A 26,083-nucleotide genomic window follows, 5' to 3' on the forward strand; every position below is an offset into this window, starting at 1 on the left:
AGGTCGACTCCAGTGCTGCGGCCTGAATGTATGAGAGATTCTGTACACCTGTTTTCCACCCGGGGGGTGGGGGGGTTAAACTGGTTCAGTCGGCATCTACAAAGCAGTTTGATTCTTCACCTCGTGTGTGTGTGTTGCACTTTATACGAAATCTAGTCACAATCATAAACACGGTGCTAAGTTTTAATGGCAAAAACGACTGATCGCTGCTCTAAAAGCCTGGCGCTGGACACTTCTCTGATTCCAGCAGTGACGTGCTCTGCTAAAACCTCTCTCAATTAGACACTAGATTCTCCGCTGACATCCTCCCCACTACAGACCTTCTGGCATCTTTTCAGAATCTATAACAGAGCCAAGAGTTCAGTGAGCTCCACAGCTCCATCTCCATCACACACTGTGAATCCTCCTCCTCTGCAGCATCTCTCTCTGTGTGTGTGTGATTTGTGTCCTTCATTAATTTCATTAGTTGTGGGGGGTGAGAAAATGAAGGCGATAGAAAGGGGCAGGAGAGGGTAGGAGAAAGTAGAGGAACAACGGGAGAAGCAATAGTTAATTAGTGAGTGAGAGAGAGAGAGAGAGAGAAATTTCCTGCCACAGTTTTACAGTGACTGTTTCAGCAAGAGGCCTGTCACAGAACTATAGCAGCTCTTTGCCAGGTCTGGACTAACACCTGCCTCAAACCTGGTTAAACTGCCTCTCATATTCACAGTCAGTGGCTTATCGAGGATCTGCCCAGGGTGAGATTTAAACTAAAAATTGGCTATATTCAAGATTTTACTGCTCCTAATTAAGTTGTTGAATTGTCTGAAAAGCCAGGCCTCATTTTCAGCTCCTGAAGACATCACCAAATATCCCTGCACCAGCCATCACCAGTGCTGAGAGAGAGAGAGAGAGAGAGGGACAGAAAGGGAGGGAGATATAGAAAGGTGGAGAGAGGGAGGGAAATATAGAATGGACAGAGAGAGGGAGAGCAGAGAGTAGGGAGGGAAAGGCAATGGAGAGAAAGAGAAAGAAAATCAAATAAGAAAGAAAGTGGACAGAAAAAGACAGGAAGAAAACAAAAGAAGGTTGAAGAGGACTAGAACGAAAGGAGAGGAAAAAAAGTCAACGGGTAGACAGGAAGAGGAAAAGAAAAGAGGGAGAGAGGGAAGAGAGAGGGCAAAAAAAAGCCAGAACAGGGAGAAAGAGATAGAAATAGAGAGAAAGGACCAGGGAGAGAGAGAGAGACGAGAGCAAGAGAGGGGAGGGAGGGAGAGAGAGAGAGAGAGGAAAGGAGGGAGGGAGAGTGAAAAGCAGAGCTGAGCGCTCTCTCTCTGAGTGAAGTGCGTGGACGGCTGGATTGTTGGATGTTTATCTGTGGGCTGGGAGTTTTTCTCGCGGTTGCGACTGCAGTGAAGGGAGGAATACGTTCGTCTCTTCTCTCTCTCCCTCTCCCAGGAGGCGAGTGGAGGATGCCCCTCTCTCTCTCTCTCCCTCTCAGCGGTAAGCCCCTCTCTCTCTTTCTCCTCTCGTATGACTCATGGTTTCGTATGTGATGAGGGTGTTTGAACAGTGGCAATGCAGAGGAGAGGAATCCGGAATCAGAGCCAGAGGAAAACCGCAGGCTTTTGCCACCAATCCGCGCTCGGCGTCTTTGAAAGCTTTGTGGTAAGCTTTTATCTCCAGCTGCAATCGCTTTCGCCTGCAGACGTCGTGTTAGGCAGTGACATAACGATGAGCAGACGGAGACGGATGCACTCCACAGGTATTACACCAAGGAGAGAGAGAGAGAGAGAGAGAGAGAGAGAGAGGGAGAGAGAGAGACATCACAGTGGAGAAAAGTGGTACCCTAATCATGAGCTTTTTATGTAGACACTTGCAGCACTGGAATCATTGAGGATGAGAGCTCTAGTTGGGCTTCCTCTAAGCAAATGTGACTTAGTTTGAATATCCTGAGGAGTTTAGTGCAGACGTACTCTGAAGGACAGGAAGGCTTGGTACTGACTTGATTCATGTGTGAAATATAGGCAACTAGGTGTTATTAAAGGTACACATCTTACATATTAACTACACAATCTGTACTCCCCAATTTGCCCTCTTATGTTTGAGTAACACATGCCTCTTCATGAGCAATACGTGTTGGTAATGCAGCACTGCAAAAATCATAGTGATCCAAATGACTCCTGTCAGTCCAATGTATTCATTTTGTTCATTGAGAAATACAGTGAACGGCCATTAAATTGACCTCTAGACGACAGACAAGTGACAAACCTTCATAACCAAGCTCCAGTGGCGCTCACGCTCTCCAGTGCGGAGTTTATGAGCGCTGATTCCTGCTGGGGCTAAGACTTTATAGATATTAATATAGGTTCAGGTCCATTGCCATGAAAGGCATATGCAGATATTTGATGACCTAGTGTCAGCCCTGTTTTTGTCTCTTTAGAAGATTTACAGAAACCAACAAAGCAGCACACAACAAAGAAATCAACAAAATGGTCAGCTTTAGCTTTCATGCTTAATATGTAGTAGTTCCACTGCCTAATAATGTCTGTGTTCTAAAAACGATGTGCAAATAAGTATTTGGAGAAAGTGTATGAGTATATTTTCTATCCAAGGCTTTCATTCTATTGGTCCATTGCTCATGAAGTGTTCAGACAACGTAAAAAGACGCTGGTGAGAAGAATGACAGCTAGAATCCTTTAATTTCACAGTTTTAACATCCACAGCAAAGCAGGGGCTCATGTTCAAGGAGGAGGTCTACACTCCCTTTATCCTTCACTCGTCTGTTCAAAGTTAATGTCCATTTGTACTATGTTCAGCTGCATGGAACAACTGCCCATCATCACACCACTGAGATATTACACACTGCAGCAGTGTGTGTGTGTGTGTGTGTGTGTGTGTACAGCTCACAGATGCTCTGGCACTCTCAGTATGAAACCTACTGATCAAGACATGGGCTGTAACTTGGATAATTACGGTATCTGTTTGGCTTCTGGCTTTTTTTTTTTTTAAATCATATAAAACTACAGTAAGCAAGACAGTCATTGTGTGATGAAGTAATTATCAAATATAAAACCTGAAATAAGAACAGGAGTTTCAGTGTGTAGCCTTAAGACACAGGTTAGATCAGATGTTTTTGCAGGTGGAATCATTTGAAATAGATTCAATATTTCTAATATGTCACATGAGACTGCAGTCAGAATGTTACAAAAATTACTGACCACATTTATATATTTTTTAAACTCGTTTTAAGTCATTTATATAAAAAAATATATCTACTCAAATGAACTTGTCTGCATTACGTCTTAAAGCAAGGACAATAATCTGCCAATAGGATAAAATATGAAGGTCAACACACACAAAGTTAGTTATAACAACATCTTAATTATGCAACGCCTCTATACTCCCTTCATTGAAGATGTTATGTAAGAGGTTATGTTTGCCCATCTGATTACAGAACAATCCACTGAAAGGTTCTTTAGAGAACAAAATGTGGTTCTTCTATGGCACTGCTCTGAAAAGCCCTTTGGTTAGGAGTCTACGTATAGCTTTAGCAGTACAAGCTCCCTCTCAGTATTCCACCAGTCTCCTGCTGTCAACAGCAACCATGCTCGATATGCGGTGGTCTGAGCAACATAATACCCCTACTACTTCCTGAGCATCCCCTTGCTGTCTCCTCCTCCTCCTCCTCCTGTTTAGTGCTGCTGTCCAGGAAAAGGGTAGAAGACAGAGAGGCTGGCTGCAGCACTGAAACACATATACATGAAACCAAACTGGCCATGAGTAGCCCTGTGCTGTGTTTAAGGTGGCTCTGGGAGGAGGATCTCCAACCTGTTTACACTGGTCCATGTTTGTGAAGACATCAGAACACAGGAAACAAGGGCTTCTGAGAGGTAAAGAGCTTGATCCTTGGATATACCAGGGGTCCCAACAGCACCACTTCACCTTCTTGGGGTTAGGTAGCATGGTCCCAGTTCTCTCTATCAATATGCATGATGCTCGCCAATGTGGAGGTCAGTTAGTGTTCTCCTCAAAGCATGTCGAGCTTCGGTATCGCTGTGTTAGCAGTAGATATTAAAGAAGCAGCGGCTGGGTTCACGTGTCTGAGAGGAAACATGAACTGGCCCTCACCCCCCGAGCCGGTGCCCCTGTGTGAGAGGCATAGTGGGTGGATTTGGCAATGACTAAAACTGAGGGGAGCATAGGGTTTTAAAAAACAAAACAAAAAATAACTGCAGTGATTATATTCCAGAAAAAGAAGAGCTAGAGCTCAGACAGGAAAGTTCCGCTTATGTAATCGACTCTGGAAACAAAGCTGATCACGATGCTCACGCACATTTAGAGCCTAAAACCTGAGTGTGTGTGTGTGTGTGTGTGTGTGTGTGTGTGCGTGTGCGTGAGAGAGAGAGAGGAGGAGGAGGATTAAGGTACCTGCATGGTCCAGAACACCCTCCTCTTCATATTCATATACTGCAAGGGCTGAAGTGCTTTGGCAGGAGGTGATAAAAGGCGGGAGATGAGAACAGACAGGAACACTACAGAACAGCCTCCAGATGATTTACAAGCCTGAAACCCAGGTGAATAATAGCAGGCAGAAATAGTTGAAATATCCACAGGGATTCTGTCAGCAGTAGTGAGGTGTAATTAATTGCGGCACTGCCGTACTTTCGCGAGCCGAGCCGAGCAGAGCAGGTGAGAGCGGAGGGACTTTATTTATACCCGCCTCACTGCTACCTGCAGGCGAACAGACGCTTTACTAATTCTACACTAGTCCTGAATCCGGAGGAGCTAAGAACAGAGTCCTGAACAGACCCAGGGCCTCTTAAAAACAACGAACTGAAAATAACTAGAACAACGAGAAGTTTATTACAGGTGGGACATAAAATACCTGCATGGATTCTGGAATGTTGGCTAGTGGTATAATAAGTGGTTATGCATATTTTCAGGCAAGTATGAAACTCAAACAGTATCAAACAGTGACAGATGAGGGATATACTGAGCAGCAAGTGAATGGTCTAAGGATCTGAGCCATTTTGACAAGGGCTTCCATTGTGATGGCTCAGACCCTTACCCTCGGCCAGTTCCCCTGCTTCCAGCATTAGCATCGAGAATGGGCTGCTCACATACCTGATAGATCTCACTGTAACAGGGTAGGAACAGTGGTTTCTCTCTCTCTTTCTCTCTCAGCAGGTCTTTCAGTCCATAACGAGCAATCCAAATAAGAGACCAACCACAGCTTGGTGTAAATATGTAAAGTGGCCCCCTGCTGGCCACTCACTGCTAGTGCAGTGTTTCCAAGTGCTCCAGAAAATCAGTTCACAGCATATTAAAACACAAAAAATTCCAGAAGTCTTCCAGTCTTTTCCCTCTATAGTTAATGTCCTTGTAAAGATATGAGGAAGGGGTCGGTCACCACTCACCTCTTCAATTGAGCTTTAATGAAAGGTTTAACTGCAGTATTTAAGGTGGAAAGGGGCTATCAGCAGCTTTGTTGATTGTAAGTGGTGAGAGTTTTAGTTCTAAGCTTTTTGCTATGGACTCATTGTTTAATAACTTTTTTTTCTTTAGACAGCGATGATACGCAACAAAAAAAAAGTGATTTGATGATTTAACGCATCGTATGGCTTCTATGATGTCACCAATTATGAGAATTACAGTGTATTTATACCTACGGAGGCTGTGGAAGTGTGTTTAAATGTTCAGAGCTTATTGGATACACTCCTGAGCGCACATATGTTGTGCTGAGTAAGAACGCTGTGCTGGACCTTTAACGGCTCTGCTGCTAACGTCCTGGTGCCAGGCACCACAGGGCACCTTCAGAGCTTTTGTAGAGTCTGTGATGCCTCGGGAAGTCAGAGCTGTTTCGGCAGCACATGGAGAAGCAGAGTGTTCATCATTCTGCCTCGTCTGTGTGTCTGTCAGTGTAATGGCAGTAGACGGTATTTAAATAAGCATGAAGACATAAACACAGCTTCTCTTACTGTGGTCGTGTGTCCGTAATCCTGACATGGCTGTTCTGAATTGATCCAACTTTTTACAATGACACCAAATGGAAAAAAGAAAAATGAGACACAGTTCTACTCTCTGCAGCCCAGTGCCGAGGGGGCGATTTATACCCATCCAGCTGACGCGTGGCATTGAGCATAGTTTTGTGCATCAGAGGATCATCAGTAATAAGGGGTGTCCATACACTTTTGAGTTAACCTAAAAACAATATCAGGGTGAATTAATACCACATACAGCACAGTGCGTCTTCCAGCTGTGCTATTATTATAGACACATGCACTGTGTGGGACTGCAATGAACACCAACGCAGCTACCGACTGACACAGCGATCTCTGACAATCCTAAAGTACTTTAGAAGCACTCTGTGATCTGATACGCAAGGGCTGCTAATGGAGGGGAAATTAGTTGCTGTAGCTGTAATTACTGACGGAACACTGTAGATTTGTGTAAGAAAAGTCTGTCACCAAGAAGAAGCTTCTACCATGAGTTTAGCATCAAGAACAGAAATCCTGTATCTGATCAGAAATATAAAGTGATGTAGAAAACACGAGATCGTAACGACAGCCTGGTTTTATAAGTAAAGACCCTGAGGCTGAACGCAGCAGTATAACGCCATATGCTTACATCAGGAGCTCATTAGGGTGTTGCTTCAAGTGTATTTGTAGTTCACTCAGGCTTTAGTGCAGCTTTCTTTTACATTTGTTGCTGAAAGAAATTTTATAAAAGGTCTAATCAGCTAAAGAGTGAAGAGCTGGGTCACTCCCTTGTTCTAATATTGATTTCCAATTTTATTTTTCAATACATTTTTCTAATGTATTAGATAAGGAGTATTACAGCCATTATATAAAACCCCATCCAAGCATCTTGTTTTTAGCCATTTTATTCTAGTTTAAGGGATTTAGCAACAGTTAACAGTCAGGTCTAATGTTTTATTAAAAAGGGAGCCACTGTTTACTGGGATGAGCCACAATGGCACCCCCCAACTGGCATCTTGACACTTCACTGTTATGATTTTTACAATCAGTTGGATATTTTATGACATCATGTGCATTTAAATGCTGCTGCTACAAATTTATAACAGCTGTAGGATAATTATGTATGACTAATTAGGCAAAACAGAACATGGACATGGTTAAAAAAGTCACAACTTACGTGGAGCATCCATATTAGGGAATTTAAGATTGTTTTTAAACAAAAGTTTAAAATTCAGGAGAAATGAAAATGGAATTGTTGTGTCTGTTTGCTCTCACAGCAAACCGAACTCCCCCTCTGTTTGCATTCAGTCAGTAGTGCCACACTGTTTAAGGTGGAACAGTATGTTTGAGTAAGAAACTGACTGCAACGAGTAGGTGGCTGGGTAAATTTTTTATGCACTGTTTGAATTACCACAAAAATGCATTTGAAACCCAAGTTCAGTTCAGTTTTATGCACTTGGCACTCTCTGGAATCTAGAGACAGTTCCACCTTAAGTAATCTGAAACAGCAAAAATAAGTCAGTAATACCCACCTATGTAGCAGAATTAGAGCAACATCCTAATTTTTTTTCATGCTTTTCAACATTCGGCTGTCTCACCGTCCAAATGCCTGTTTGCGTGGCTCAGTCAGTGACACACAGATGAAATCCTGGGCCATTTAGGACCAAGACCCTTAAGAGCTAGGGCTGTGTACAAATACCAGAGCTTTTTCCAGTACGCAAATGGACCACAGAGCTAGTAAATTGTGAGGACACATTCTCTGAATTTGATAAACGTTGCCTTTAACCTTTGCCCTGCATCCCCTGGTGTACTTTTAGCAGTAAATAAGTCTGCACCTCAGGTTTGTTAAGGAAAAACAAATGTATTTACTCCATTAATAAAGCTAAGAAACTTAAAGCTGCACCAGGTACCTTTTGGACATTGAGACCTCTCTGGTGAAACTGTAACTGATGATGTGAAAATCCTCCTGTTGCCCGTTTTTGATCCCTTCCCTGAGTGGATGAATCAGAAGTCTGAAGTCAAATCACTGAAGAACATGTGATTGTTATTGTATTTTCATCAGAATAACGTGGTTTAAAACATTTCCACCAAATGTGGCACAGCAGCTCGGACTGTTTCAGGCTTTAACGCAACTTCAAGTGTCACATGACGCCATTACACATTCAGAAACCTTGTACTGAATTTGATCAATACAGCCCAGGTCCCCAAAGAGGTCCTTTAGTTATTTATTTTTGCTCCCATAATGGCCCAAAGCTACCACCGCAATCCATTTCCTCTTCCTTCACCAATGCCACTGGTAGCATGCGTTTTCCTGCTGTTTGCCATCCCCATGCTTTCTGACAAGAAACCCAATTACCCGCCGCGATTTACTGCCGTCAAAGGAAAACAGAGACCAGGAGCAGGAGCCCCGGCTTCGGCATAATGTCATCTTAACGTGAAAGAGTGTCACCTCCAATTCTCCATATTCTCTCTCTCACACACACACACACACAATGCCTCATACTGCTCACCCAGACACGAGGCAGAGGTAGGCTCCCCACTCCAGCCTTGTGAATAAAACATAGCAAAGTGGGGGCTGTTTTATGTGCTGTCTGTTGAATTAGGGGGGCTGTGTGAAGACCCTGGATTCTGCAAAGCTCTGTTTCTCTGACAGAAGAAACTATAAATGTTTAACTATGACTGTGGTATACTGCTGTATATCATAGACTATAAATGTTTAACTTCTACAGCAGTCCTATTGTAAGTCAGAAGAGGATTTAATGACGCATGGAAAAAGGGCTCCGATTTCTTTCTAAAACAAATACGCTGTCGGAATCACTGTGTATTACGCGACACTCCCCCAGATCCTTTTCTGTTTTTATTCAAAATGCTCACACAGTGCAAAGCAGAGAGACATACACTACACACCCAAAAAGCCGTGGACATGTTCACCCTTCGTTTCTTCTGGCGTCACTAGGCAAATTGTGGCTCTTTGGTGCAGTAAGAGCCTCCGAAAGAGTGGAACTGGATGGATCTCCAGTATACGGCATGCTTCCACTGCTCCACGGTGCTTCTCAATCTCAGGCTCATGTGCAGCTGCTTCAGAGCATCCTATTAACTGTGTCTTTGGTATATACAGTGTGTCAATCCACGACATTAACTGTGTGTTCTCATAATTCTGCCCTTTGTAAACCTCCATTACAGATAATGCCACGCATACCACAGAACACAAGAGTTAGGGAGAGCTCTCAGGAACCAAGCATTCACGAGCAGGAAACAAACAGGGACTAATTCAATTAGTGTGTAAACCTCGGCTGGAGCGAGGGCTTTAAAAAGGAGTGGAAGACAAAGAAAGAAATGTGTGCACTGCATGTGTTTGTGCACATCTCATCGCATTGCCACCCTGAGACTCTCTTCAAACGCAAACTAATTTGGAAGTTTGCTCATGTTAACAAGACAGAGATCACACCTCTACAATACAGAGCTGCTCTCTGCTGCACCGGTGAAAATGTGTGAAAACAACACAGCGGCCAAGTACTAGTCTAATGACGAGGAGCATTTACCAGCGTGTCTGTGCTTAGCTTTAGCCACATTAACACTACTACAGTTCCACAAAGAAGAGCAGCCCTGCTCCCGGTCCACAAGCCGAGCCCGGATTAAACCAGGCCTCTCTCTTAAACAGATGGCTGAACAGGAAAATGGAAAGGGGGGAAAAAGCCCTTCTTTCCACCTGCCCATGTTGACTCGTTGCCATAGTCAGATTAATGTATGCATACTGTCATAAGGCGGGGGTGGGGGGGCTGGGCTTTTGCAAAAGCTGCTCCTCCAGCAACACCCGACAGCTTCATCTAACATCACCCCGGAGGGCTACGGCTTCTGCTCTCAAGGTTATAAATTAATCAAAACATCGATACCCGGCGCCAAAGCAGGCTAAGCTACAGTGTACTCTCACCTGGAGAAGCTCTCCTGCACTTCCTTATGCATTATGCAACCGGACTGAGCACTAGGGGGCTTCACCGAGTAATCTGTTGTTGTTTTGAAATAAGCCACTGTTTCCTGCAAAACATGTGCAGGCTGCATGTTTCTGTAATCAACTACTGTCTAAGAACAAGGCCTTTTCTGTTAAGCTTCTATACCCCATGCCTCAATTTACTAGACATCTCCAGCTAGACAACTTAATAACAGACAAGATGGAGTTTGAATTTAAAGTCTGATGACACAGAAGCTCGAGCAGCACTAATTCGCCATGCCCAATGGCAGGTGCCAGAGTTGAGAACACCACAGTGGTTATTACTAAAACCCATGATGTGAAATAATTACCTCTCTGTTCATTCAGCTGCCTTCGATGACTATATGTACCACAATAAACAACAGGAGTGAGACCATAACCACTCAACCCTCAAATAAACTAGGAAGGCTTTCGAATGCAAATTCATAATATATACAGCTTTACTGGGCAGAATAGGGGGTACACGTTTCATAAAGTACGTACAATACAGTAGCATAGTATCCTACAGGGGTGTTGGGACTGGTTAAAGGGGGCAAAAGACAAGCATTAAATTCTGACACGTTTTCTCCTTGTCCACAAACAAACACAGTTCTGGGGTCTTAATAAAACATCTATGACGTGATGTGGTCAAATCACCACAAGGATCAAACACGACAAGGCTGTCTAAACAGCCCTGTTCAGAAAGATTGGTTTCAGTGCCTGTTCCTTTAAATGAGAACGAGCCACACACAGCTCAGTTTAGCACGAGAGTCCAGGAGTAAGGAGCAGTTTTAGCCGTTCTCTCTTGGTTCTCCATTCTATTTTTCTCTGTATTTATTCTGTACTTTTTGTTTTGCTCTGTTTAACCTCGCCACTGTGATTGGCGAGGCAAGACAACGGTAAAGTGTCGGCACTCTACATAAGCAGCAGCGCAAAATCGGAATGATTTGTTTAATGCTGTTTTCTGACCTAGCCCACGGAAAACTGAGTCATTATATTTCACAGTGTGGGGTTTAGTAGATACACAAATAGCTCCAGATACACAAATGAACGTGCACATGCAACAAAAAAGTTTTTTTTTTTTTTCATAATATATCCCTTTTAAGTCCTAAAGAGTCATAATACAAGTCATAATATATCCCTTTGTATGCTAGCCACCACCAACTGGCTTTAACCAGGACGGATTAAAACTTTAACTATATCACTGGTGACATACGTCCATGCAACATTTTTCATGATGACCACAGCCATAGAAGAATGCTTAGGTAGCTGTTTATTGTTTATATATATATATATATATATATATATATTTAATGTTGCAAACAAAATCTTTTAAGACCTGGGTTTATCCTGTGTTCTAAGAGTACAAGACAAATTAGGTTTTGTAACATTTTCTTCGGAACAGAAGACTCAAAAATTTCAGAAATCAGGTAGGGCGTGGCTTCCAAGTGTAGGGACGTAGACCCCCCTAGTGCACCTCCCCAGCCCTATAGCCATACCCCTACTACACTGCATTTGCCAAAAAAATAAAAATAAAAGTAAATAAATACATACACTTGCAGTATAGACATCTTATTGCCTAATATATAAGCAGCATTTTATCTAAGCATGAGACAGAAAGCAATAATTGTCCTGGCTATTTTAATATATTGCCAGAAAGGTCAGTGGCCAGATGATATATGAGCGTACACAAGGTCAAAGCAGGCATAATTCATATTTTGACTTGAAGGGGGAAAAAAAGCAATAAAATCTCACTAAGCCTCAGTATGTTTGAAAATTCTTAAATGCCAATACCGCTCCATCCCTCCTGTAATGTGACACTGCATTCATTACATTTCTCCTGTCTCCTGTTTTCTGCAGATGGAAATTGATGTGTGTGACTGATCGAGGATAATAACGATGGCAGGCCCGGTGTTACGTCCCCAGCAGAAATCTGAGCTACCTGCTACTCCCCAAAGGATACTCTGACCTTCGCATATGCAGCCGGCATGACAACCTCACGCCAGGTAAACTGAAAGGTTGCTCCTCACAGTCAAGGACAGCACGAAAAGAAGCTGGTACTTTGGGGACCTGGCGTGAGCAGAAAAGCAAACCTGTTGTGGCACTAACAAATGTACCTGCATTTGTAAAGTTAGCGCTGAAGCAGTGCTCTGTAAGGACTAACGACTTGCTGAGAAGGCAGCCAAGATGAAAGAAGTGTTCTTTGTGGTATGTTTGTTAGCAGGGCTCGCACTGAACAGCTCTGTTCATTCAGCCAAGTGGACTGTGGCTTGCCTTAAGCTATGCAAGTGTGGAATTCGACCCTGGTTCTCTCCATCATCCCTTTACATGGAGGCTCCAACCGTGGACTGTAATGATCTGGGACTACTAACGCTTCCAGAGAAATTGCCTTTGGACACGCAGGTGCTCCTGGCACAAAGTAACAATATTGCCAGGATCGATGAGCCTTTGAATTACCTGGTTAACTTAACCGAAGTTGACCTATCTCAGAACAATATATCAACCCTTAGTGACGTCTATACAGGTCGTCTCCCACAGCTCATGTCCTTGCATTTGGAGGAGAACAGGATACTCCAGCTCCATGACAACTGTTTTATGCACTTGCCAAACCTCCAGGAGCTCTACATTAACCATAACCAACTCTCCCTGATCAGTCCTGGGGCTTTTCAAGGGCTTAGCAGCCTCCTGAGACTCCATCTCAACTCAAATCAACTAAGGGTGATCAGGCAGGAATGGTTCCACCCACTTGGCCAACTAGAGATTTTGATGATTGGGGAGAATCCAATTGCCCAAATTCAAGATAGGAATTTTCAGCCCCTTAGCAATCTCCGAAGTCTAGTTCTAGCCAGAATGAACCTTATTGAAATTCCAGATGACGCTCTGGTCGGTCTGGACAAACTGGAGAGCATCTCATTATACGACAATAAGTTTGCTAAAGTGCCCCAAGTGACCCTCAGAAAGGTCCAAAGCCTCAAGTTTCTGGATCTCAACAAGAATCCCATTGAGAGGATCCGCCGAGGGGATTTTGTGGATATGATCCACATGAAAGAATTAGGGATCAACAGCATGCCAGAGCTGGTTTCCATTGATGGCTTTGCGGTCACCAACATGCCAGAGCTAACAAAGATTGAAGCGACTAACAACCCCAGATTGTCCTACATCCATCCCAATGCTTTCTATAAGCTGCCCAGGCTTGAGACCCTGATGCTGAACAGTAATGCCCTCAGTGCTCTTCACCATGTTACTGTAGAGTCCTTGCCCAGCCTCCGGGAAGTAAGCTTGCACTCAAATCCCATCTACTGTGACTGCGTCGTCCGCTGGATCAATATGAACAAGACCAAGATCCGCTTCATGGAGCCTGAGGCTCTTTTATGCACAGGCCCACCGGAATTTGAAGGTCGTCATGTCAGACACGTGCACTTCCGGGAAATGATGGATACATGCCTCCCAGTTATCTCTCCAGAGAGCCTTCCAGCGCATGTCACTGTGGCTAGTGGACACTCCGTGTCCTTCCACTGCCGGGCATTTGCAGAACCAGATCCGGACATCTACTGGGTGACCCCTTCAGGAGAAAAAATCCTACCAAGAATGGCTTCGAGCAAGTATTTCATGCATCCCGAAGGAACCTTTGACATATACGACATATCGGAGGAAGAAGCAGGCCAGTACACCTGTGTGGTACACAACCTCATAGGGGCAGACATGAGGTCTGTTAGGGTGGTGGTGAATGGGTATTACCCCGAGCCTTCAAATGCTTCTTTACATGTACAAATCGACGTTGTACGACCAAATTCTGTAAAGATTTCTTGGGTTCCTCTGAAGGGCAGCTTTGTGTCAAATATCATGTGGTCCGCCACATCCGTCTCAACCCACCCACCGGTACGCTTTACAGCACGCATGCCGTCTGATGTCAAAATGTTCAATGTCACGCACTTGCACCCACTGACCCAGTACGAGGTCTGTGTAGAAATGACAGACTTGCAGAGTGGTCATTTACAGAACTGTATAAACGTCAGTACAACAGAGCAAGATATTTCAGCAGGTGAATTTGACACCAATGGAGTGGAGATGATCAATGCCATCGCTCTGATTTTGATTGTATCTGCTATAATCTGTTTGCTCATCTACAAGTGTGTGTGGAGTGACTATAAGTACAGAAAATTAAGTGATCAGCCACTGACAGAACCACTACACGGTCCTAAAGCCTGCCAAACTCCCAGTGTTATACAGCTCTGCAGGTCTGAGGTGAACACCACTGCAATAGACTTAAACAGCACAAACTAAGGGACATTCCAGGACAACAATGCAACAGGAGACAATGGACACTTTATCTTCTGAGTGAAACAGCTGGATCACTGCTGAAGGATATTCCGGAGACATTCAGGTTACAGAACAAGAACATTTTGTGACATTGGCATCGTTTCAGCTCAACACCTACTTTAGTGTAAATGTCACACATGGGCTTCGGTCTGGTCCAGATAGGGCTGCTACGGAGAGAGCTGTTCCTTCAAGCAGGATCGAGTCACCGAAGTGAAAGGTTGTGTCGGAAGCCTGACTGATCACATGTAATGCAGAGCCAGTGTGGATTTGTCTCTGTCGTGGGCTTGTAGCAATACTCTCTGTTCGGTTTCAGTGGAAAAGTAAACTGCGTAATCTTTATGATGGGACTATGTTTATAGAGTAGATCGCAAGGATATACAGAACGTGTTGTACAACACTTTGTGACAAAAATACATTTCTAAAGAAACCTATAAATGTGTCCTTATTAAAGGAGCCTGATCCGAGTCGAATGAATGTGTGAACACAGGCAGGACTTCAGAGAATCCACAGATTTCTCAAAACCTCAGCATGTTCATTCTTTGGAACATAAACAAAATCATTCAGAGGGGCTTGGTGTGAAATGGTGCTTAATATAGTAAGAGATTAAACTCTGATGTCTTTACAGTGGTGCTGGAACCAGTAAAAGCCATGTTTAAAGCAGTGGGGGTCTAAATATTAGAGATGTGGGCTAAGGACCAAAGTGTCACTGATTCAGTCCTCAAGACTGGCAAGAAAAATGGTGTCAGGGTGAGAGGGGAATGGAACAGCACTGTCTCCTCCCTCAACATTCACAGCCGAGGTTTCCTTTGAGGAAAGCACTCAACAGGTGAATTGCGTGTGTGTGTGTGTGTGTGTGTTGACAGCAACAGACGGGTTAAATGTGAAAAGACAATCTCAAAAGTTTGACATTTATAGTTTTATATGTATATTTATGTACATGAGGTTTTTATGTAACATTAGTAATAGTGGTAACAGTGATAAATCCACTGAAAAAACACACACCCGTTTTCCTAGGAACTGTTTTATGAAATGCTGTATGTACCCATAAAAAAATGTACAACTATGCCTCAAGAATAAGGCAAGATACTAATACAGTAACCTTTACGCCTCTCAGAGATCTTATAAAGCTCAGACGGCTGGTTCCAGTCACAAACACTGTGAAAAACTGAACACTAGGACCTTTTACAGCGTGCATTAAAACATGAGGTGTTCAGCATTCAAATATAACAATATATATATATTTTACACACAGAAACCCACAGATAATCTATGTATCAGTCTAAAAAAACCTGAACTCCACCTTTCACAGGGTTGGGAGTTTATGCCACCCAGTCTTTCCAATCACTCCATAATGACTGGGAGCTAAGTTTCTCATCTGACTTTGCCAGTGTGGTGTAAACCAGTGTTAATTTAACTAATGAAAACTGGGAGTAAATATAGTTCTTGACAAGAACTAAATAAAAATAATCAATCAAAACCTATGATAATATGTATTACACTTTTCGTCAATGTATAAAAACTAAACAATAAAGTGAAAAACTGATAAATGACCAACTGAACACACAAAATCATAAGGAAACCAAACAGGAAAATGCTCTGTCTATTTGCTGTCGTCAGGGTGATGAATCACATTCACTTTTCCCTTTTCCACTGCTCTGTTTAGAGCAATTTAGAGCAATCATTTTACACACATAAAAAAACCCAAAAAAGCACAAACCACAGTATCTGCTCCGAGTTCTCTCTACAGAGAAGAAAGAGAGATTTGCTTTAGGAAGTTGAAGAGACTTACAGAAGTATAATGTAGTATGCAATTTGGAAGATAGCCTCTAATTCTATCCTAATAAGAAAAGAAGAAAAAAAAACACTTTCTTCCACACAGTCCTGAGAAATGGGGCAGATATTGCTGTGAAAAATCCCAAATTATGCCTCTGTTCAGTGACAACGGCCAGGTGCTGGATTCTTTGACCATCCAGGTGTTGTTCATATCAATTTTTGGCCATTGATTCATACAGGAATCTCTGACTGAGTGTTAGTTTAATGTGTTCTTACACGTAACAAAATAAAGTTAATAAGTAATTATACCTCAAATAGAGAAAAAAACAAATACATGACTGAATTTAGGCCAAATATTTTTTGAAAAATTTAAATCAAATCTAACAACAATGAAATGACTAAAATTACCAAAAGACAGAGTAAATCAAAAAATCAAAACCTGCTGCCAAAACTAACCAACTTGGGACAATCGTCATAAAAATATTGCGGGTCACCAGAGCCCTCATGCTGGGGTCTTGTCAAGGATAACATAGTGTTGTAAAACTTGATCCTGTTGTAAAATCATAAAAATGTGCTGCTGCAGAGAGTGCAGCTGTAAAGTGAGAAAGCTGAATGCAGTGAGTTAATGGAATGAAAAAAGAGAAATCCCATTCCAGAAAGGGGGTAAGAATGTGAAGTGCTCCCTCAGATTCCGAGGCCTGCCACACTCCATTCTAGCCTGAAAAACACACCACAAATGTTCGCCCACCACCATCTTAACGCCACATGGGATAAACAGCTTTCAGCATTCAACACAATTACAGTGGGTGCCCTTGAAGGTGGGGGTTTTAACACTTCGTCCATCGTCCTGCCGTTATCCACAGTGGCATTCCACACTGATGACTGGACGTTTACAATGGTGAAGGAGGTGGAAGGGGGCTGAAGAGGGGGAGGGAGAAAATCACAAAAAAATGATTAACTTTGAATTGCATTATATTCTTTTTCATTAAAAATCCAATATGAATTCCCGAGCGCTAAACTCCCACAGGTGATGAATCGCCGTCACAACGCGAGTGATTCGGGGGATTTATCAGGCCGACACAGCTATACATCATTGGAGGGGTTTCGGCACCACGGACAGGGCTTTTAGAGCCGAGCCATTTGTCACAGACGCGGGAGCTAAAATATGAGTCATTAGAGCAGCAGGTAGCAGATAGGTCAGCGGGAACACGCTGAAAGTGGACTGGCCTTCCAGCCGTGACCCCGCTGAGGAGGGTCAGTCGGCATGGATCAGCTCAGCAGCCCTAGAGCTCGTCTGTCAGAGATCACACAGAGCACCGGCAGAGCAGGGTCACCAGTCAAAAAGCCTGTGGGGCGCAAGAAATAGTTCCACTTCAGGATCTTTGCAGGGGAAGTGATGACTGCCCCTGTTTCACTATCCCTCAACCGACAGAAATACATCTCAGACACACACAACAGGCCTGGGACGGACTGTAGAAACAGGTTGGAGGACTCATGAAAGCGAGCACTAAGGCATAAGATGAAAGGAATCACATTCTCTACATGCACCATTCATTCCCTCCACAGGAGCCCTTTGCAGTTCTACAGTTACTCACTTTATAACAACCGTTGCTCTGTATACTTTGTTTCTCTCCTCTGACGCTGTTCTTCAACGGTCCGGACCCCCCCACAGGACCACCACAGGGCAGGTATGATATGGGCTGTGGATCATTCTCAGAGCTGCAGTGCCACTGACGCAGATGTGGTGTGTGAGTGTGTGTTGTGCTGGTACAAGTGTGTGGTCAGTGGAGCTGAGAGAATGGATAGTTAGTGCAGAAACAAAGACATGGACATAATACTCTTACGACCATAATCTAAATTGTATTCATAGGTGGAGCTCGAGAGGTACAAGCTTTTCAGTCATTAGCCGAGTTACACAGTGCCTCGTGCCTCATTAAGACCCACTACTCATCTCTTCGTCCCACCACAGATGGACAGAAAAACCGTGTGGTTTGGGGAATAAACCACAACCTCTAACACACCGAGAGAATCTCTCTCTGCTCTGAGCTAACTCACATCTCTCCAAGAACGAGCACAGGCCCCATCTACTGACTATTAATCTATTTCAGAACCACATGGCCCAGTCATTAATATGACACCCTGTGTGTATATGAAGATCTACTATCATTTAAATCATCACAGCCACTTTGCAGATGATAATATGTAAATGGGCGAGCTCTTTGAAGGTTTAAGACCCTTCACTTTCTTTTTTTTCCCCGTGGGTCATGAGGCTTTACAAACATGGAGTTATACACTTAAGTGTGAAAGGGGATGAGAGTGAAACCTCTCAGTGTTTGAAGCTATTGAACAGTGAACGAGGCAAAACAAACAAGGCAATCAATCAAAGAAACTGGAACCAATGAGATATTAAACAGAAATATTATATTCATAGCTGTTTCTCAGAATTGCAGTTTGTTGTAGGCTACAGGTATGCCAAACTCAAGAGAGACACACATACAAACAAAAGGAAGGAGCTGGGGCACAGCGCTGATTATACATATCCAAGCTGGAACAATCTGTGAGGATTTGATGGCATTTAGCTGAGAGAGATTTGTTTCTGACTGGTAGCTCCACCATCATCTTTGTGGGCCATTGGATGTGCCCTGGGCCTTTTCCTCTTCACCATTTACATTAACTGTAGTGCTGTCGCTTGATTAAAGGTTAATTAATCAACGCATCCAGAGTATCCACAGTGTCCAGGTAAAGAAAAAAACAGTCTGTAAAGTTGCCATAAAGGAGCTAATTGTTAAGTATAGGCTCCGTTACTGTACCTTTAAAACAGACATATGCCAGTGAACACTCTTTTAGCCTGGATGACTTTCTGAAAGAGGTGCATGCAGGACAGCCAATCAGAACACTCTAACTTCAGTGTGGTGGTGAGGGGGGTGGTCTGATCAAAACCTTGTGTAAACAAAATAGGGAAAAGACTTGTAGTACTCTTTCAACATGAAATGTTTAAGCAACACTAGGTGGCGTTTACCTTAAAATACAGCTTAAAAATCATTGTGATTCTCCTTTGAATAGAGCTTCTGTCGTTGCTAATCTGGGCTCAGCACTGCAGAAACTGCACTATGCAATTTTCTGAGGAGGGGAGAAAAACACCGCCCTCCCTCCCAACTGCCCCTTGATTTCAGGACAGTGCTGTAGGGGAGGTCAGAAGCAAAATACAAAAATTGTACCTAGTTTTCATTTAGCTCCACCATACACAATTCAGGGAGAAAAAAAATAAAAATCAGCCTGGTTTGAACTGAGATGAACTGTTGCAGAGGGGACAACACCACCTTTAGAAAGCTCACATGCTACATCAAAGTTTTCATTTAAATAAATAAATTATATATATATATGAGAGGAGAATTGGATTTTTCCAGGACCTGGGCCTTCAATAATAAAAATGCTGAAATGTTTCAGTAATCCCTCAGCAGAACCCCAGGGTGTCATACAATTATCCTCTCTCTCATTCCTCTGTTCAGAGTGGTCACAGAACTCGGCCGCGGAGGGATTAAGCTTCACAGATATCAGTGTAAAACAGCAGGGCGTGAACCTGCTCCGCTCTTTTGTCTGCGGCTAATAATAAGCTCAGCTAAGTCGAACTTTCCATAACGTCCGTGTTCTTACTTCACCTCTGACTTGCGTCTTCATTGCCATGCCAGCTGTGTTTGGACACAGCTGGAAATCCACCACCCTACAGGTCTATATTAAAATATCACTGTCCAAAATCTGTATCGGCAAAACAGAACTGCACAAAGCACAGAAAGAACTCCCGCGACTGCTAATGTGAGACAATACAAAGAGGAATTACAGCAGCTGGGTGCTACTGTATTACATTCATTACTAAAGTCTGTGTAAATTAATCTTGCAACAATGGGGTCCATTAAAATAAACATAAAAAAAACACAGAGAGAGCGAGATAGTCACCAGTACAATAAAGAGTGGACAGATGGACAGCCAGAGACAGAGGGAGAGAAAGAGGGAGATAAGAAGAGACAGACAAAAAGACAGTGAGCAACAGAAGCGGACAATTTATTTAAATAAAAAAAAAAGTGACAGATGACACAGCAATAATCAGAGAGTAACCGACAGATAGAGAGAGATAAAAAGAGACAGATCGACAAGACAGTGAGAGCTCGACAAAGGAAGACAGCAGACAAGAGAACGTGATAGATGAGACAGAGCGCTAGAGAGAGAAGGTGCAAGAGAGTACAGGTGAGAAACAAAGTTAGAAAGAGCTAGAGTGAGAGAAAGAGTGAGTGAAAGTTAGAGAAAGAGAGGGAGAGAAAGAATTTTAATGGCAAACACAGGTGTGGAGCTCCACAGTCCTGCAGTCGGTCTGGAGCAGGAACTCTGGCACTGGTTTCTCTGCGCTGTGTTGGAAGCCCAGTGCTTAACGCTCCGCTGGGATTGCACATTTTGTAATGAATAATTTACCTATTCCTAATGACCCTGTAAGCCGCTCCGTTTAAGCGGTGCTCTCGCTCTGAGTGAGGTGATTAGAGCCGGGAGCCAAGGTGAGAGAGCTAGATTAGAGAAAATTAGCACAGTTCACACAAAGGTTACTGCAGCTGCGTGGCAGGAGAGGGGGAACCATCATCCATTACAGTCCAAAAAGTACACTCTGCTAGCATTACCATCAAACCACAGGCTGTAGGGAGAGCTCACAGTAAAGCTATGGTGATTTTAAATACATAAACGAGAGGAGTGCCCTTATTTTAAACAGTGGCACAGTTGGTATGTTAACCTTAGCACTGTACAGGAGTCTCCCACTGACACAAGAACAATCACTGAAACCGCCGGGAACGGTCAAAACCAGTGTTACCAAACACAGACAGTAAAGCAGTGAAGCAGCTGTGTCCTCCATGACCAACAATGCCTAGTAGAGCAAGGGTTCTTAAACAGTAATTATGGTAAGTGTAGGTTGGGGGAATTTATTTAAATTTCACTGAGGTCCAGTTAGAGAACATGTAGTCAACCCAAGGTCTGGAACATCAAAATGTCTTGCAAAACTCGGATTATTCAGTGCCATATCCTGTACAGTAGACTAGTAGCTATAACAGCTCAAATCAGTTTACGATTACAGGAACAATTCAACACATTTCAGTACATTTTTTCAGGTTCTTTCCAGATAAATTATAACTGGACAAACTATAAATAAATATTATTAAGTATTCATTTATTTAAAAATAAAACAACTCTTTTGATATAATGTGTATATTCAATTGGTGTCTAATGACTTGTTGCAGTTGACTTTACTGCTTTTCCCCCACAGCGTTGTGAGCAACCAACAAGTTCATTGACTCTTTTTGCTGGAGGGCAGGACTTTGCCCATAACCAGCAACCTGATTGACTCTTTTTGCTGGAGGGCAGGACTTTGCCCATAACCAGCAACCTGATTGGCTCTTTTTGATGAAGGGGACTATATTTGTCAACACTTTTACGAGAACTCCCAATTATATTTCAACTGCTGATGGGTCTCTATTTATAAAATCCCTGGTTTTATTGCTTACAACAACGTCATCCTCAGTGTCCCAGAGCATCTTTCATTTTGTCCCGTGGGCTCTTGTTTGGAGCCCTGCCCTGTGTGTGTCATTCAATTGAGTTTCACACATTGCATAGCGATCAGGCCCCTAAACACAAGCTGTCTTCTCATTGGAGAGATGCATCGTTCTGGCCAGCTTCATTTGCATTAAGTCGGTCTCAGCTTAATTTGTCGCCACGTTACATCCTCGGACTTGACACCCCAGGCCCAACATGTGTGACACTTCCCACTGAAAATGAATAGAGGAGTGTAAAGTCAGCACAAGTTATCAACCCAACTAAACTAACACAAAACAGTAGATTCAGACCACGAAACATGCATCTTATAAACTAATACGCTATAACACCTGCCACTTCAAACCAAACATCCTCCCTTCCATGCACTAAAATCACTGTGACAATCCACACACAGAATACAGTACAGCAGCCCACTCTTCTGCATAATTCAAGACCCCCGTCTGAAAGGAGACTTCCTCTAAAAGTACAAAAGCAGGCAATTTTTTATTTTATTTTTATTCAGAATCGCAGGCAAGTCTGAGTATCTTCAATACGTCTGAAAAAGAGATTTCCTCTGAGATTTCTGTAATGCACAGCTGTATCTTTTATTAATGGCCTAACATCCATTTAAAGTGTCTGAAAACTGAAGCCTTTCAACCTCCAGAATGAACAGAAATCCTGATGGACAGTCGATGAATATTTAATGCAAGAAAATACAGCCGAGAGCTGAAAATGAAAACGGCACGACAGTCAGCGATAGACGGAGACTGAGGCCTGTCAGAGCGACACCACCTGACTGCACATGAGCTTATGACAAACACACGTCAGGGCCAAAGCCCCACCAATCTCTCTGCTGACACTGCTGGCTAGCTCAGGCGTCTCTCAGCTGATGTGACAGATCTAGGCAGTTTGCGTTTTCCTCTGGCGTGTTAAGCAGTTTGTTGATGCTGCATTGGCATATATATATATATATATATATATATATATATATGAATGAGAGAGAGAGAGAGAGAGAGAGAATGAATGAATGAATGAATGAATGAATGAATGGTGGGATGGTCTTGGAGAAAGGAAAAAAGATTGTATAGAGCATCTGGATGTTTGGAATTATGCCAAAAATACAAAAGGAAAAATACAGAGACACGAGGTTTTGTTATGAAAAGATATTAGTGATGTAACTGTACATAAGGGAAAGAAATTCAAATACGTCCGCTTCTGAAGGCCAGCTTTTTATCATTTCCTTTCCCACTCTTCAAGCAAATAACCCTCTCCATCCTCTCATCAGCTAAACACTGTATGGGGGGCGCACACATCGTATTCCAGGCACTGCTCCAATAATAGAGATATAGTCCATGCCCCTCTTCACATAATAACACTATACATCATTCCATTTCCCTGTAAAGACGTGCTTCACACTCGGCTCCCCCTCGCACGGCCCGTTCCTCTCTAGCGTTGCACTTGGACACGTCTGCATTGTTTCAGAAACAACACTATATTATTCATCACTGTCTGTGTGCTGCACTCTCATTCACCTGTATTTAGTCACAAAAATCTCTATCAGCAGTTTTTCAGAATTCACGTAGATGGGATTTTCAAGGAATCTTACCTTTTAAAGACATTAGAACAGGAAGCTTGCACCTGCACTTTTCAAAATACTGCTTACATAGCATCAAAAGGACAGCTCAACACACTCAGAGGAGAACACTAACAGCCTGGTGCAAGGCCAAGCCAGAGAGAGTGATAAATAGTGAAATCAATCTCTGTAACGTTTACTAGTCAAACACATGCTTAGAAAGAACCAAAGGGGGTTCTGTGGAGAGACGCTACAGAACAGTACCCAAAGTGGTGAGCGGGGGATGGGAACACAGCAATGCAAGTGAATGAGATGCATAATTCATGTTCAGGTCACTTGTAATAATTCCACTGTAAAGACTTGTCACTATATAAATTTGTTCAATAAAAAGTTGCAGTTCTGTATAAAGGGCGGCACGGTGGCGCAGCAGGTAGTGTCGCAGTCACACAGCTCCAGGGGCCTGGAGGTTATGGGTTCGATTCCCACTCCGGGTGACTGTTTGTGAGGAGTTGGTGTGTTCTCCCCGTGTTCGCGTGGGTTTCCTCCGGGTGCTCCGGTTTCCTCCCACAGTCCAAAAACACACTTTGGTAGGTGGATTGGCGACTCAAAAGTGTGAGTGTGTGAGTGAATGTGTGTGTGTGTGTCTGTGTTGCCCTGTGAAGGACTGGCGCCCCCTCCAGGGTGTATTCCTGCCTTGCGCCCAATGATTCCAGGTAGGCTCTGGACCCACCGCGACCCTGAATTGGATAAGCGGTTACAGATAATGAATGAATGAATGAATGAGTTCTGTATAAATCACAATGTTTATACTAAATTCCAGTGGCAGCTAGAAGCAAAATATGTGTGTGTGTCTCAGAATGGGGACTCTGAAATATTCTCATCTACAAATGAGGGGCATTGCAAAAATATTTTGAGAACGACTAAGTTCTGTACAGGGGGTGTTCAATAAGATCTCAGTGCAAGTATGAAATAAAACATGAAATGGATCATATTTTTTTTCATTCATTCATTCATTCATTATCTGTAACCCTTATCCAGTTCAGTGTCGCTGTGGGTCCAGAGCCTACCTGGAATCATTGGGCGCAAGGTGGGAATACACCCTGGAGGGGGCGCCAGTCCTTCACAGGGCAACTAACACACACATTCATTCTCACCTACAGACATTTTTGAGTCACCAATCCACCTACCAACGTGTGTTTTTGGACTGTGGGAGGAAACCGAAGCACCCGGAGGAAACCCACGCAGACACAGAGAGAAGTCCAGGCTGTACTTCTCCTTTAATAATGCTTACTCCCATCCTACTGCAGATCTGCAGGACACTCTGGAATGAGGTTTTCCCGTTTGAAGACTAGGAAAAGTGAGGATCATCTTAAAAGGTGTAAAGTGGTGCTATAGGATGGATTATGGACCCATATTAATATGGGAATCTGGCACCTACCCGCCTCCACACACTGAAATAAGACCACCAGTCAGTTTTATGTCAGTAAACATGGGACAAAAAGAATCATTCTGATCCTGTGCAGAACTGCCATGTTTATGTGAGAGTGCACAGACAAGGTTAAATAAGCAAAACAAATACAGCGAGGGCAGAGAAATGAACGTGCTGATTAAACACAGAGAAAACAAGAACAGAGTGAACATCACTAAAACACAGAGCTCCTACTCACCGCCTCTGATCTGTGTCTCATTCTCATTTAAAGGAACAGCCCCTGAAAGCAGCCGCTCTAAACAGGACTGTTTAGATGGGGAGAATGCTGCTATGCTGTTTGACCCTTGTGGTATTTTGACAAAAGCAACACCCCAGCACTATGTTTGCTTGTGAAAAAGGTGCAGAATCTTTTCCCTTTAAGAGAACAGACCAGTAACAGATTACTAAACATCACTACGTTTGGTTTAGGGCCCTACTGAAGCCACTGGGGAAACAATAAAATAGGTCCAAACAACACTTTATGGCACCATCATTTTTAAGAAGGTTGATGGTTATGTATGTTATTTAAAAACTAGGTTTACTCAGGTATTAATCTTAAGGCTTATTATTCGGAACCTATGAATTATTCAGTAACCGCTATAAAACTTATGTGGATATAAAAGCAGTCTTGACAAAGGAAAAAAAGTGTAAGCCCACTTTAGTAGACTTTACACATCACCTCAACAGAACAGAAACTCAGTCTCAGCTGCAGTTGGAGACCCAGATAACAGCGGCTCTCTGTGTGAGTGGGCAGACAGGAGGCCAGGTCTAGCTGAGCGATGGTGACCACCTGAGCTCCAAAGTGTCTGCCAGGTCTCCTCTACAGCTGACCGAGACTAGTGTGCAGTGGCCCACACCAATCTCAGCCACAAACACACTCGCAGCATGCCGTCAGGAACAGTTCTCTCTATAAACAAGTCCAGATCCAGGGCTCCTTTCTTTGACCGCATCAAACTCCTGCCCTTCCTCAACTTTTCAGAGGAACATCTTAAAAGTTGTGAAAACGAGCTTTGAATGCAATGCCACGGTAGCTATTCCGCCTCAGTACGTCTACCACACACCAGCTGTCAGGTACAGGGGAGACAATGGGGGAGGGCTTGAACCAGTTTGATTGAAGAGGGTGTGATTCAGAGGCTGGAAGTGACCACAGAAGACGACGTTCAAGTCACAGCTCCACATCCTTTCAGACCAACATCCTTGTCTTCTCACAGTGGAAGGATGGACAGACACCTGTGGATGATGTTTTTTCAAGCCCTGGGCTTGATTTTCTCCTGTTTCTCAAAGATACAAGATTAAAACAGGGTATATTCTACCCTTTTTAGACAAGTGAACATAGTTCTAGGTCTTAACAAAACATCTCGGATATGCTTTGGGCCAAATACCACAAGGATCAAACACCACAGCAGTGTTCTCAGTCTTTCTAAACAGCACTGTACAGATCGAACGGTTTCAGC

General features: G+C 43.3%; 2 protein-coding genes across 3 annotated transcripts in view; one reads left to right on the forward strand and one right to left on the reverse strand.

Annotated features, from left to right (window-relative positions):
- The window catches only part of immp2l (inner mitochondrial membrane peptidase subunit 2), a 104,541-nt gene that overhangs the window by 7,880 nt on the left and 70,578 nt on the right, over nucleotides 1–26,083 (reverse strand). The gene's annotated exons all lie outside the window — the stretch shown is intronic.
- On the forward strand, nucleotides 1,299–14,674 carry lrrn3a (leucine rich repeat neuronal 3a). The gene is made up of 2 exons (XM_066649828.1): nucleotides 1,299–1,482; nucleotides 11,788–14,674. The coding sequence occupies exon 2, from the start codon at nucleotides 12,115–12,117 to the stop codon at nucleotides 14,209–14,211; it is 2,097 nt and encodes a 698-aa protein (XP_066505925.1). The 5' UTR covers nucleotides 1,299–1,482; nucleotides 11,788–12,114; the 3' UTR covers nucleotides 14,212–14,674.

This window comes from Hoplias malabaricus, chromosome 17 (assembly GCF_029633855.1).
Source record: "Hoplias malabaricus isolate fHopMal1 chromosome 17, fHopMal1.hap1, whole genome shotgun sequence".
NCBI lineage: Eukaryota > Metazoa > Chordata > Actinopteri > Characiformes > Erythrinidae > Hoplias > Hoplias malabaricus.